Below are 15,404 nucleotides of genomic sequence, written 5' to 3' on the forward strand. Positions count from 1 at the left end.
GAAATGCAGGAGGAGGCTAGCATCATCCATCTTGTGATGTACAGGAGTGAACAAAAGTAGATTTACAGTTATTCCTATTTAAAAAATGCAGGTTAAATCACCAGCCATCATTGCCTAAGAGATAAATCATAAGTTCTCACAACTGTAAACCTCCTGTATTAGAGTTGAAGACAACAATGAGAATGTCTCAGACTAAGACATTAGTTTAAAAGTGAATAAAAACTGAATAGACTTTAGTTAATAATAAAGTATCAATGTTGATTTATTAATTTTGACAAAAGTACCATACTATTGTAACATAATAATAGGGGAAGTCAGGTGTTGGGTATGTGGAAAGTCTATATTATCTTCACAATTTTTCTATAAATCAAAATTACACTAAAAAAAAGCTGACTTAGAGAATGAGGTTTCCTTCACTCTTTAACCATATCCTTTGTGGTTTTACAGCTAGCTTTAGGGTTTGTTTCAGTGTTATAGTTATCACACACAAGCCCTGCTTTGGATTAGGTGATGTCGCTCTTTCCATCGAATTCAAAGATGGATTATTCTATTTATAGGATGTTCGGACCAGAGCAAAACACAGAGAGACCAACGATTCAGAAGCCAAGAAAACATCCCCATCATTGCCAGCCCAAGTGGACATGCAAAGGTAAAAATCTGTAATCTTTCATTAGACCATAGATTATAGAGCTAGGATTCTTTTATGGGTCTTTGAATCATAGGTTTTTAAATGAGAACTTTTAAGAATTTGAACTAAAGTCTATTATTCAGAAATTTAACTTATTTTGAAATAATGTGTTTATATAGATGTCTCTGTACCAGATTGTATGGTTTCCTATCTCTGTAACCCTCACATCTGGCACAGTTCCTGGTATATAGTTATATATTTATAAAACATTATTAAACTAAATGTAACAGATAAAAATTTAACCTGTGTTCAAGATTGTCAAGGTGTTTTCATGCTTATTTTATTGAAACAAAGTACATAATTATAAAGATTAGCATCTGAGCTCTGTTTCATGAATTCATATACATATACAATTTTTATTTCAAACAACATTTGGGAAGATGGCTGCCATACTCAATCTTGATTATGTTTCTCCATTAGACACTCATTTTTACTATTATTCAATTATTTTGGCACAACTTATATTTTATCGTCTTGGGCTTTGATCCCACTGAATATTATTTGTGTAATTCAGTCAAAATGTAAATGAAGGTAAATGACAATTTTAGTAGAAATGTTTTGACTAACCTATTGATCAGCTTGTATGGACCTACTTGATTGTTGTATAAATGGTAGTTTTGGAACAGAAGTGGTAACATAAGAAGGACATTTAATTAAATAGAACACATTGACCTTTACTTTAGAATTAATAAATCTCTTTAAAAATAATTAAATATGTATTCATGTCAAGGTAATTTAAATAGAGATTGTAGATTTCTTCCCCAATCAACAGACAATGCGTACCCCCAGAATTTACATTTCTATGACACATTTTCAAGATCATTTTAAATACCTAAATACTTCAGAAAGAAAAATTAATCATTACAGATTACCCTGCATGTCCAAAGTGGCATCAGACTGCTCTGAGACTGAACAGCATTGCACTGGTTATACTTGTTGCTACAGTGATAGGACTAACTATTTGGGGTAAGTAAATTAAAAGTTATATTCAACTATGTAGATTAACATAATTCCTTTGGATTTTACCTTTATTTCTCTAATATTGTGAGAAAAAATTTTCACATTTGCCTGATAATTTCTTTCATTATTATTTTAATTATGTTGGTAATAAATGACAGTTGATGATTTCATTAATAATTAGTAGATTTCCCTTATACAAAGGAAGCAATAAACTAATTTATGAAGTCTAGTCTGCTCATAATTTTAATTAATTGGTAAATAGTGTGAGTTTGGCAGTCACAATTCTATGAAATGAAGTCTTATATCTTGGTAAAATTACTTAGTTTTGTGAAAGTTAATTTAGGCCTTTTAATAAAGCTGTTGATTTCAAAAGTGACTTCATATTTTGAAATTTTGACAAAATTTATCAGCTGCTTGATAATTGAAGGCCAAGTAAAATTAAAGATTTATTCCTACAAAGGGCATTGCTAGAGCACCCAGTGCTGGTGATCAAAATTGTGCATGGGGTCCCACAGCATGCCTACTACATCAGGCCACCCTCCCAAGACTGGGACTCATAGCACAGAGACAGCCAAAGTGGGGAGACAAAGAAACATGCCCAAATGAAAGAAGAGGAGAAATCTCCAGGAAAAAGAGCTGAATAGAGGCAAGCAATTGACCAGACATAGAGTTCAAAGGAATGGCTATAAGGATGCTCAAAGAACTTAGTGATAACTACAAGCAGGAGATTGAATCAGTGATTTGGAAAACAAGGTAGAAAATACACCAATCAGAGTAGCAAAAAGAGAAAAGAATTTTAAAAAGTGAGAAAATGGGGATAGTTTAAGGGATATTTTGGACAACATGAAGTGAATCAACATTCGCAGCAAAAAATCGAGAACCTACTTGAAAAAATAACAACCAAAAAACTTCTCTAACCTGGTGAAGAAATGACACACAAGTCTTGGAAGCACAGAAAGTCCTGAACACGATGAACTGAAAGAGGTTCACACAAAGACACATCATTGTTACTTTTTTGGTAACTGTCTTTTTCTTGTGTCTTTTAAGATTCTCTCTTTGCCTTTAACCTTTACCATTTTACAAGGCCAACACTATCCAAATCCCAAAACCAGATAAAGACATTACAAAGGAAGAAAATTATAGGCCAATATCTTTGATGAATATAAATGCTAGAATTCTCAACAAAATATTAGCAAGCCAGATCCAGCAATACATTAAAAAAGATTATATACCGTAATCAAGTGGGATTTATTCCTGGGATACAAGGTTGGTACAATATAAACAAATCAATAAATGTGAAACACCATGTAAACAAAATGAAGGATAAAAATCACACGATCATATCACAGATGCAGAAAAAACATGTGATAAAATTCAGGATCCATTTATGATAAAAACTCCCAGCAAAGTGGGAATAGAGGGAACCTATCTCAACGAATAAAGACCATATATGACAAACCCAAAACTAACATCATACTCACTGGCCAAAAACTAAAATTATTTCCTTTAAAATTGGAAATAGGACTAAGATGTCCACTTACATCACTCATATTCAACATGGTACCAGAACTCCTAGCAATTAGACAAGAAGAGGAAATAAAAGTCATCCAAATTCCAAAGGAAGGAATAAAACTGTCATTATTTGCTGATAACATAATACTGTATATAGAGAATCCTAAAGATTGCATTAAAAAAAAGATATTTGAAATGATCAATGAATCGAGTAAAGTAGCACGATACAAAATAAACATGCAGAAATCAATTGCATTTCTACACACCAATAATAAACTATCAGAAACAAAACTAAGATAACAATCCCACTTACAACTGCATAAAAAAATAAAATAACTAAGAATAAATTTAACCAAGAATATAAAAAACCTGTACTGTGAAAATTATAAGACACTGAAGAATAAAATTAGAGAAGATAGAAATAGGTGAAAGCACATCCTGTGTTCCTAAATAGAAGAATTAACATCATTAAAATGTCCTCACAACCCAAAGCAATATATAGATTCGACACAAGTTTTACCTAGATGCTAATGGCCTATTTCACAGAAGTAGATACAGAGAACATACTGAAAGCTCTCAGATGGGAGTGGATAGCAAGATTGTGTAAAAAAGATGAGGGGATTAAACAAAAAGCAAAACAAAACAAAAACATAGACAACAGTATTATCAGAAGGAAAAGGGAGTGGGGACCAACAGAAAAGGGTAAAGGGGGGATAAATGGTGGTGGAAGAAAACCTGGGGTGGTGGACATACCGTACAATATACAGATGATGTTATTATAGAATTGTACTCCTGAAGCCTATGTAAGTTTATTAGCCAATGTCATTGCAATAAATTCAATAAAAAGATCTATTTCTAAAATGAGCTATAGTTCAATAAGAGCTATGGATAATTATACCTGTTGTTGTTTCTATTAGTAGTGACTTTATACATGTTAGAATTGGGGAAAAATATTTCATATACATTATCTTTTAACCTTACAACAATCCTAAGTTTGTTAAGCATTTCTCCCTTTTATATATGAAAAACCTGGAGTGAGCCTTCAGAGCTAGTTCAAGATCACAAAGAATTCTAACCCCATAATAATAAACAGATGCAATTTTAAATAAATTTTAATTTTACTTAGATGACTTGTTTTATTGTTTGTTCCTACTTTTTTTGCAAGTGGAAATCTATTTCTAAGGTAGCCATGCTTTGTCAAATTAGAGGGTTGAAATGCTAGTAAGTAGACTTCTTTTCACCCAGCAGTGTGCATTCACTTGCAGTTTCATTTTAATAGATAATTAAAAGGCACAGTCTTATAAACTGTGGAAATCTAATTAGTGCTACTCCTTTTCTTTATTTCTTAGTAAGTCACCTACGCACACATTCTTGCATGGAGGTGTCTGGCAGTAATAATGAAACCAGAGACTGCAATTGTATGACTATTCTTCCCAGAAAACAGCAAGGCAATACAAACTTCACAAGTAAGTGATTTTATATCCTTACATTGTAGGGGAGCCAAAACTTTCCTTCTACCTTCTGAATTTTAGTACCTGGTGGACTGTGAATTAAACTGACCAAAGAACGATTAATAGGAAAACGTTTATTTACATGCATACCAGAACTAACAAAAGAAGTAGCGCAACATGCTTAAAGGATTATATACTTAGGAGGGAAAAAAACATGGGTAAGGAATGACTTCCATGGGGAAATCACTTCTTTTTTTTCTTTTCTTTTTTTTAGAAAAGGCAAGTGATATTTTAGAACAAACTGAAAAAAAAAGTTTATGATAGTGTCTGTTTATGCAGGTGAAATTAGTCTTTCCCTCCTCTTCGTGGACATAAAATTCCCCCCACCCCAAGGGGCAACTTATGGTGGGTTTTCTTTCAGTCTTTTTCCTGAGAATAAATCACCCCAAAGACAAAATTTATGGTAGCCTCTTTTCCCAGAATTTTCTGCTTTTGGTCAGGTAAGAGTAGCTTTGAGAGCATCTCCTGAATCTCAAATGTCTTCAGCTTAAAATAATTCTTATATAACAATGAAATATTTTTGTCTGGTATATTCAGACCCCTTTTAGTATCTTGAAGACTATTTTCTCACTTCACTTCTTTACCTCCAATCCTTATTCCTGTTAATCTGTTCAGGTTCACAGCTTAGACAATGCTCACTACTGACTTGCTTACCTTACTGCTGCTAAAACTCTTCTCAAATACCACTGTCTTCAATAGCTAATTGGCGCGACTTCAAGTGTGGTACTCCCCTTGCTGGATAATAAACCTATCACTTGTTATCTCTTTCCATTTTTCAAAATTTAATTTATTTATTTGACTTTATATACTTACTAAGCATATACAAAAACACTTGGTTTACTCACAAGATGGCAAGAAATTTGAGAAAAATTTTCTGCCTTCAGGAATCTCATGATCAATGTGAGATGCAAAGGCAGAGTCAGATGGCACTGCCATATGCAGTTTAAACTGGTGAACTCTTTCCTAACAGAAGTCTGGAGTAGCTTCCTACACAAGGCATTAGTATCCCAAAGGTAAGGTGAGTATAGGAGGTGACGTGTGTGTTAATGATGATATCATAATAATTACTTGATGACACTTGTAGAGTCATATTCCTGGAGAATCTATTTTATTTGATGGAAAACAATCTAGGTAATATAGTCAATCAAACTCACAAATGCATTAAGAGTTAGAATGTAATAGCTGCATGAAAATTCAAGGTGAAATCAATTTTTTTCAGGAAATTGTGCCTAGGAACTTACGGGACAAGCTTATTATCCTTTATCGTTGGAGATGGTGAGGTGCTTTGGCCTACAATAGTTTTGTTGATAATGATTGCCCTGTATTCTACCACCCAAGAATATTATACTAGTGTTTTAAAGTTCTTATTTTTATCCATTAGATGCCACTTCTATATAGTAGTGATTACTTTTTGGTACTTATTTCTTGTTTTAATATTGATTAAGATATTTTAAATACTTCTTTAAAAATTATAATGTCAAAAGATTGAGTTGTAAGGTATTTGAGGATCACTACATCTCATAAAGAAAGGAGTTTCTAATTTTCCAACATTCTGTAGACCTCTATTCACACTCCATGCTGCAGCCATCAGCATCTCTCTAAAATGCAGATCAGGGGCCAGGGCACTTCTGTAGTTAAAACCCTACAGTGATATTTTTATAGTCTGTAGAATAAAGTCTAAGCACTTTAAAATATTCTACAATGTCCTCTGAGTCTTGATTTCCTACACTAGCAGTCTAATTTCTCAAAACACAAAGCACTCCTTTGTCTTAGTCTCCAGCAAAACAAACCTCTATGAAGTGATAAGAGGCAGTATACCTTCTCAACTTTAAGTCATTACTCATGCTGATCAAGTCCATCTCTTCTGAATATTTATTTCTCTGCTTCATCTTCTTACCCTTTGAACCTGTCTAACATACACACACACATACATACACATACACATGTAGTTCAGATTGTACATGCTAACATGATAAAATTATGGTTGATATCAGTTGCATTTCTTATATAATAGGAAAATTAAGTGTAAAATCACATATATTGAATATTTGTATTTTTTTATTCTGTAAACTGCCTGTTCCCCATCTTTGCCCCTCCCTTTTTCAAAAAATTTAAGGTGCTTATTTTTCTTATTTGTAAGTGCTTATTGTAGAATAAAAGTTGACATTTTCTCACAAGTTACAACCAACTTTTAAGTAAAAAATCTACCCCAAACTATAAACTTTAGCACAGTTTAAATACAAAGAATTATACTAAATATAGTTCTAGTCCTTATGTTAAGTTTGGATAGTTAATAAATGTTTTCTCATTAAATATTGATGACCATAGAGTGATAGAAAACTATATGAAAATATAACTGATGTTTATGTTTATGATTGCCTTTTTCCCTTAAGACTTCATTCTTTATATCACATCTCTTTAATAGGTCAATGAAGTACTTTTGTATTGTGGTAATTTCCATATTTCTCCCCATACATTACTCTTCTAGGCTTCTCTCAACCACTTGGAGGTCTTCCTTTGATGGGAGTCCCAACACTACGGCTCCTAAAAATTATTTGTTGACTATTTTCATCATCTTACCTTCGGCATTTCAATAATAGTCCCCTACATTCTAAATAAATACAATTTTCAATAAATTGCTTTCTTTTTATTTTTTATTGTATTTGCAGAAGCCTAGGCTTCTTTATTGTTGTGGTATGTGACTTTCAGGAAAATAAAAAGAAGAGTGATGTGAATAATTTATGTTTAATTGTAGATGCTAAATGCTACCATTACAAAGGGCATATAACAGTGAACTTCTGAATAAGCATGAGAGCTTAAAGTCATTTATTTCTGTCAATAATTTATAATGCTGAATTTCAGCAAGACTAAAATTTTTCTCCAGCTTTGGTCTCAGGTATATTGTTGGATATTTTTCCTGGCAAATGTGGATAAAACCTAGTTCATTAATACACTATTTCAATGACCACTTTGTTGTTATTACTTATAAAATAAAATACTTTTGGAAAGAGGGTTGTAAAGAATCAGGATACTTTGTTGATTCAAAATAAAAATTTAAAATGTGATATGTTGTTGAAATAATATAATTTTTCATACTTCCTCTTAAAGAGCTTCTATAGTCTTTAATGGTAATAACTAACTTTTGTATAGAGTATCTTACAGTATATATTGTCATGTTTTTCTCCTTTAATATAAATATATAAGTTTTTATATAGATTTGTGAACGTTTTCAAAATGATATGCAATATTTAAGACATATAAAATGTTAAATAGAGTACAATCAATACTTATATACCTGCTATGCAGCTTAGAATATAAAAAGCATTATTAGTTCAATTGAAACCTGTGTATACTCATTTGTGGTGTAGGTTTATTTTAATTCTTATTTCATGTTTTTTCTTTATACAGAGATAAGTCTGTTGGTCACTGAGGCATAAGGATACTGGGGTCATGTTGAAGAATTTGTTTTACAAAGTTGATAATACAGTGTATTATGAAATACATTCTTCTGCATTAAAAAAAGGATTCTGAAAATGACTTTTTCATTGCAGTTTTCTTCTGATGCCATCCAGGCTGTTTTACTTTAAATTTCCTCATGTTCTACCACTTATTAGTTATATGACTCTGAGTAAATCATTTAACCTTTAGTTTTCCAGTTTATACTTAACTTTACTTAACCTTAATATCTTTATAGATGAAGAATATGAAGTTAATCATTTCATGGATTTCCTAAGTTCCTTACAAGGAAAACATTTCATATATTCATGTGCAGAAAATTATTTGACATGTAGTAATTACCCATAAATAATAACAATAAATATTTCCTGCATTTAGCTATTCTAAAGGCTATTAATAAGTGGAAGAGTTTATTTCTTAGAAGTGGGATAAAATATTTACTTTAAAGGAAATAGTTTACAAAATCAGTGCAAAATCTATTTTTTATAACCAAGCCTTATTCTCATTCTTATTTTGATCTATATTTTCATTTCAGCAAACCCTAGACTAAACTTGTGCCCTAACAACTGGGTGCAGGAAAAAGGGAAATTTTACACCTTTTATGAAACTTTTAAATCATGGACCAATAGCCAAAAATCCTGTTTAAAAATGAAATCTCATCTCTTGGTGATCCAAGACAAGGCTGAACTGGTAAGAGCTAATTTGCTATGAAAATTAGCCCTTTCAAAATTAGAAGGAATAAGTACATTTTATAATCCAAGAATTATAGTACTAATAATTACTGCCATTCACTGAATTCCTATTATATTGCAGGAACTGTGGTAAGCATATTATAAATGTTATATAACTTAGTATTCACAATAACCTTAAGACATAAGTGACATTTTCCATATTTTTGTAACAAGAACCTGCAGAACTTGACAGGTTTTGTAAACTTATCTATTCACTCTCTAAGTAAATTGCAAAGCTGGAATATCCATGCTATTCTTCCACATAAGCTCTTGGAGAGAAAGATAGGAGCTCTTTGATGTACTCATCAAAAGCATTACCAATATTTGGAAATACCCTTTGTATCTTGGGTAGGAAATATAGGGCTCTTTTATTTCATTTGTGTAAAGTTTCACTATAGGCACCAGTTGTCTATAAGCCTATGTATTGAAAGACAAAGAAATCCATATATAATTGTTGTTTCTTTAGGCAAACTTATTCATTCCTAGTTTTTGCTTCACATTCTCTTTGTACCCTTCTTAAGATTTGCCTAATTAGGGAATTAAATACTAGAACCTTTTAGAGTCTGGAAAAAGACCAAATGGTCTATTTTAATAGATATAACTCAGTTAAGTTCTTCTGGATCCCCTTTTACAGGATTTCATTCAAAATAGAATACAAGATGGAATCTACTTTTGGATTGGATTGAACATTACACAGCCACAAAAGACATGGACCTGGTTGGATGGAGCCCCATTAAATCCACAGCTGTGAGTGTTAGACATTTGAGTACCATAATATAAAATCTCAGCAGCCAATTCCTGCTGGGAACTTCCTGAAACTTTGGAGAGCCAATTGCTTCTTATAGGTTGTAGACTTTGATCTTTGTGAGTGTGTATGCAGGAAATTTTCCTTAGAGAAACGAGGGCTTCTGAGATAATTAATTTTCATATGTGGGCTTTTTTTAGTTTACTTACAATGCCAGAGGTATAAATAGAAAATTATAGTCAATGTGAAGTTTTCTAAATTTAAATTCTTACAGAATGTTTCTTAAAGGTTCATAAAATAACCCTTATTTTGATTAATAGAAGGATTATAATAATTAAGAAATGCTATAGAGTATACATAATACAATGAGAGGTCATTTGACTCTTGAAATTGTTACCACAATAAACAATATCTGTATTTACTTTTATGTGCCGCGTTCATTTCTGCTTAAATTCCATGGGTAGATAGCACTGAATCTTCAGGGATTATGGACCAATCCCCCCAAAACACAAGCAGAATGTCTGGGGGTGGGTATTCAAGGTGAAATCTTCTAATCTTAGTATCAAGGATTCAAAGATCATCAAAAATTAATTAAACTTCTTATTTTATTTTATTAGAGAGAGAGGAAAGGAGAAAGAGAGGAAGAGCAACATCAATGTGTGGTTGCCTTTCACTTGCGCCCCCAACTGGGGACCTGACATGCAACCTAGTAACTTGCCCTGACTGGGAATCGAACCAGCGACACTTGGCTCGCAGGCCGACGCTCAATCCACTGAGCCACAGCAGCCAGGGCCTAATTAAACTTCTTAATTAAAATTTTGATTTTGATTTTTGTGGTGACTTTCAAAGAGATGTGAAGTTAAAAAAAAATAAGAAAGCAAGTAGATGTTCTGTAGTGCTATAGCAGGCACACCAGGCTGGCTGAGGGGTAGTATAAAATGTTCTGAAACAGAAAGTTGTTCTAAAGATGAATATTCTTACCCAGAGACTATTTACGATGTTTCCCTTTAAAATTTATACTTTATACCTACCTATGCCATTTGTACACCACGCACACTAAATTTAAACATTTTATCTATGATTATTTCTAATAGAAATCTATACCCTCATTTAAAAAGTTATGTTCTTTTAACTTACAGGCAAACTTGCTTGGAATTATTAATTTGTAATCTGGTTTTTTAAATTAAGAATTTTTTTTTTTTTTAGATCCCTTGTGTCTTATTTGTCTAAGACACAAAATATTGGTTTAAACATCATGGAAAATCAGAATTAAAACAGGAAGTGTCCTTTCGTGTTAAGGGTGAAGGATTTGAGTATATCTATCTATATGTACACATATGCACAGATATTTTCTTGTTGAGGTGTTTATTAGAAGGGGAGCGGTTTTCTCCCCTGTTCTTCGCTCTAACTCTTTCCTCCAAGCCTGTCTGTGGTTAATGTAAGCATCTTTAGCTTGTGAAGTCTAAGTCTAGATATACCAAAGAACATTCTTTCTTAGGATCTCTTGTAGACACAAGGAGATTCATTATACACAAATAGTGAGGGATGATTTTTGGAAGGTGTGATATTTGGGATTTAGGTCTGGAAGATAGAAAGGTTAATAGTTTGATTTAGTCTACAGAAAACTGGTTTAATATTTTTGAAAATGTATATTTTTAGATGTGTTGATATTTCTCAATCTTAAAACAATAAATATGATATTGTGTACTGTAGAGTTGATTATCATTCAATTGTTGCAGATATTCAAAAAGCCTGAATCAGAAATTTTGGGAGTAACAAAATCTATTTTTCTCCAAAAATGGCAGGATTGGCCTCAATAATGTTTGGGCTGCTATAACAATATACCACAGAATGGGTAGCTTATAAACAATAAAAATTTATTTTTCACAGTTCTAGCAGGGGGATTCCAAGACTGAGATGTTGTTTTGATGAAGGCCCTCTTCCTGGTTTGTTGCTGGAGCCTTCTCACCCTATCTGCATATGGTGGAAGGATCTAGGGATCTCTCCAGAGACTCTTTAAGAAGGAACAAATCCCATTCATGAGGGCTCCACCCTCATAACCTAACCCCAAAACTCCACCTCCTGATAGTATCACATCGGGTATTAGGATTTCAAAATATAAATTTGGGGGAAACACATACATTTAGACATAGCACACAGCTTGAGAAACAGAACTTTGAATTCATCTTATGTATGATAAAGTGAAGAATCTTCCTCCAAAATGTACAAATTATATCGGCATGGTCATTATAGCCAGTGTGTACCCTCTAACATAAGCTCTCTTAAAGGACCCATTTTGTAATACCATTAAAACACGCAGATCATAACAACCCTCTAAGATCTTTATTTTTAATATAATTACATGGTATTGGGGAACCATTATTTCTTATTCACATTCTCATTCACATTTTATACAATGTCTTAGATCTCCAGCTTGGAGAGCAGTACATTCTTCCTAAGAGAGAAAGGGCACAAAATATTCAGACTGTGTTTTCAGGAAAGTGAAGACAGTGTTTCCTTTTTCTTTACAGATTTCAAGTCACAGGCAAGGTTGAAGACAATGCTTGTGCTGTGATAACAAAGAAGGGTGTGTTTTCTGAAAAATGTCACACTCACAGTTACTGGATTTGTCAAGGCATGATTTCTTCAGATGATGACTTCTAAATTGTTCACAGATATCTTTCCATTAACAAAAAAGTTCACAAATACTCTTTATTTATGCATTTCATAGGAGCATTTTGTTTCTACAATTATATCATGATACTGATGATATTGCTGTAGATTTGTGTCTCTATTAAATCCAGGCAATCAGCCTCACCTGAATTCATAGTTCTATGCGGTCGTTCACATTAGATTTTGATAGTCATCTCCCATTTATGATAGTAGCTACCTCAGATAGAAACTATCCTTTTACCTCCTCAATAATTCTCTTTCTACACCTCTCCACCAACATTAATAGAGGAGTTTGTTTTATTGTTTGTTTGTCTTTTTTTTTTTTTTTAAAGAGAAGACCTTAGATGATATATTCCTGAACTTTCTACCATTGAGTCTACACATTGGTCTGCACCTCCAAGTCTGTAGTCAGAATTACATCTCTTTTCATTTTTTCAAGAAAGTCCCTTCCTTGATTATCTCCTTCCTTACCTCTCTCATCTTACATTTCCTTTTCTATCAGCAACTAAACATGAAAGAGCAACAATGGAACTTTCCCTCAACCACATGTGGCTTCTAGTTTCTGTCCATTTTTTCTCACCTATTACAAGTAAACTTCCTAAAAATCGTTAATGTTCCCTTTTCCTCTTTCTACCTCCTACTTCAAGTCTAACATTTGGCTTCTGCTTTTCTTACTATTTCACTAGAGTGTTCTCACCATGTTACTAATGATTTTCTTTTGGCTTAATACAATTTCAACTATCAAATTTGCTCATCTTTTCTTCTAGAAATACTCTCTAACCTCAGCATCTATGACATGAAGCCCCCTTGAATTTCTATCTACTTCTCCAGCCATTCCTCCTTACTCTTTTCTGCAGTCTCTCTCTTCTTCTGATCTCTTAAATACTGCTCTTCATGGAGTTTTGTGTGGGTTCTCTATTATATGAAATTCTTGGTTGAACTCATCCACTCTATAATTTAATTTTCTCTCAATTTATTGGTAAGTCCCAAACCATTATTTCTAGCCTGGACCTTATTACAGTGAATTACCCATTGGGGACCTCTATTTCAACATCTCAAGGCCCCTCAATTTTCACATGTTAAAAATTAAACTCACTAAATGTCAGGAATATGCCTACACTAGTCTAAGCCAGAGTCCTTGGAGTCAACCATGACTTCTTCCGTTTTTTTCACCTTCAATATTCAAACACTAAGTCCTGTCAATTTTGCTACATAAATATTTCTGGAATCCATCTACATATCTTCCTACTTACCCTATCATCCTGGATTACTGCAATAATCTTTTTGTTTGCTGCTAGTCTTGTCTGCCAAAGTCCATTCTTCACACTGTGACATAGTGACTCTCTAAACCTCATATCAGATCTCATTACTTGCTACCTAATTCCTTTCAGTGCCTTTTCATTGCTTAAATTTTTCTTCATCTTCTACCAGACCCTTTGTGTCTTGGCTCCTCTTCATTTCTCCCTCCCTTCCATGTGTGTAATGATGCAGACACACTAAATTTTGCTCAGTCCCTCAAATGTGTCATGCTTTCTCAGGCCTCTAATCTAATCACAAATTGTTCGTCTCAGTTTAATTTTTTTTCTTTCTTACTCACCTTTTTTTAACTCTTGTTTATTTTTGAGGTGACTAGTTAAATGTCATTTAGAGGAATATACTCTTTTGACTATCCCCCACTCCAGACTAACTTATATGGATTTGGTACATATTTTCATAGTTCCCTGTACTTATCTAATCTTAACTATTATTAGTACCCTCTTTTTATGGCCATTGTTTAACTAATCATTTTTTAATGCACTATGAACTATGTAAGGTCAATAATCCTTATTATTGTTTGGAACAATGATGTATAATGGTTGATAAATAAGCATCTTTTATGTTATTATATATTTGTAACATGTTCTATGAGTGTCCCAGCCCAAATGTTACTAGTCTTGTAGATCTTTCCCTAGTGAAGATAAGAATTAACCTGCATCTAGAGAAATAAACCACTCTATTTTCTTAAATAAAGTTCAATTTTAGATTTATATGCATTAATGAATAAAATTTTTCTTGTTTGCTGTTTGTTGTTGCTTTTACCGTACAACCTACATTGAGACTTAGAGTAGAGACATGACTACATTAATGTTTGTTAGTTAAATATAAGTTTACGAATGGGAAACCTATTTTAAAGTCTTAGATCCACTAAGAGTGAAACTTAAAGTATATACCATAATTTTGAAAATATATTTATTTCAAATACATTTGTGTGAACAGAAGTAGTTATAATTTATAAGAAAGGAAATGAAATTTTTTGCTTAAAAATATTAAACACATGGAACACGAAACCATGTTTGTTTAGTATGTGTACTATTTTATTAATGTGGATATTTATGAAATGTGGAAAAATAAATGGAGAGCAGTTACAATTGAATGGGGGAGAAAAAATAATGGAAGATTAAGAGATCTTTAATATTCAAAGCCAAGTTATCAATGTTCTTTGAAACACTACATGGAAGAGACTAACAGCTGTCAGAGGGGATGGGAGTTGGGGGAGCTGGGTGAAAAAAGGTGAAAGGATTAAGTAAAGAAATATTCTTATGACACATAGACACAGACAACAGTATGGTGATAGTCAGAGGCAAAGGGAGGGTGAAGGGAGGTGGAAGTGGGCAAAGGGGGGATCACTGGGGATGGAAAGAGACTTTAGTTTGGGCAATGAGCACACAGTGCAGTGGGCAGATGATGTTTTGCTGAGTTGTACACTTGAAACATGGATGGTTTTATCAACTAACCAGTGTCACCTCAATAAAGTCAATAAAAAGTATTTAAATAATTAAATATTAAAACATTTAAAAACAGTTTAAACAATTCATCTGGCTGCATTTCTTTTTATTTTTATTTGAGGATTCGTCGTCGTCGTCGGCAGCCGTCCGTCTCGAGAGACGATGGTGTAGCTTCTTAACTATCTGCACCGCCGAGAATGGCTGTGCAGTCCGACTCGGTTATTCTTAAAATAATATGTTCCATTAAGTTCTAAAAATTGAGTAACAATAGAGAAATGTTTTACCTGTGAACTTCCAATGTGAGAATTCTAAAAACTACTGTGAATTTAATTAGCCATACCTAAATGTCCTAATAAAAAACAA

The 15,404-nt window shown here is 32.9% G+C and overlaps 1 protein-coding gene across 1 annotated transcript; it reads left to right on the plus strand.

The window, feature by feature from the left end:
* Positions 1–510: 510 nt before the first annotated feature.
* LOC150011347 (killer cell lectin-like receptor subfamily F member 1) lies at positions 511–12,267 on the plus strand. The gene is made up of 6 exons (XM_090275096.1): positions 511–649; positions 1,556–1,654; positions 4,510–4,626; positions 8,663–8,817; positions 9,493–9,605; positions 12,135–12,267. The coding sequence occupies exons 1-6, from the start codon at positions 511–513 to the stop codon at positions 12,265–12,267; spliced, it is 756 nt and encodes a 251-aa protein (XP_090131222.1).
* Positions 12,268–15,404: the final 3,137 nt, after the last annotated feature.

This window comes from Furipterus horrens, unplaced genomic scaffold (genome assembly GCF_987537825.1).
Source record: "Furipterus horrens unplaced genomic scaffold, mFurHor1.1.pri manual_scaffold_4, whole genome shotgun sequence".
Classification (NCBI taxonomy): domain Eukaryota; kingdom Metazoa; phylum Chordata; class Mammalia; order Chiroptera; family Furipteridae; genus Furipterus; species Furipterus horrens.

Coding starts and splice junctions, on each gene's coding strand:
- LOC150011347 (XM_090275096.1), top strand. CDS start 511: ATGTCGCTCTTTCCATCGAATTCAAAGATGGATTATTCTATTTATAGG. Junction 1,655..4,509: donor GATAGGACTAACTATTTGGG/GTAAGTAAATTA, acceptor TTTATTTCTTAG/TAAGTCACCTACGCACACAT. Junction 8,818..9,492: donor TCCAAGACAAGGCTGAACTG/GTAAGAGCTAAT, acceptor CCCCTTTTACAG/GATTTCATTCAAAATAGAAT.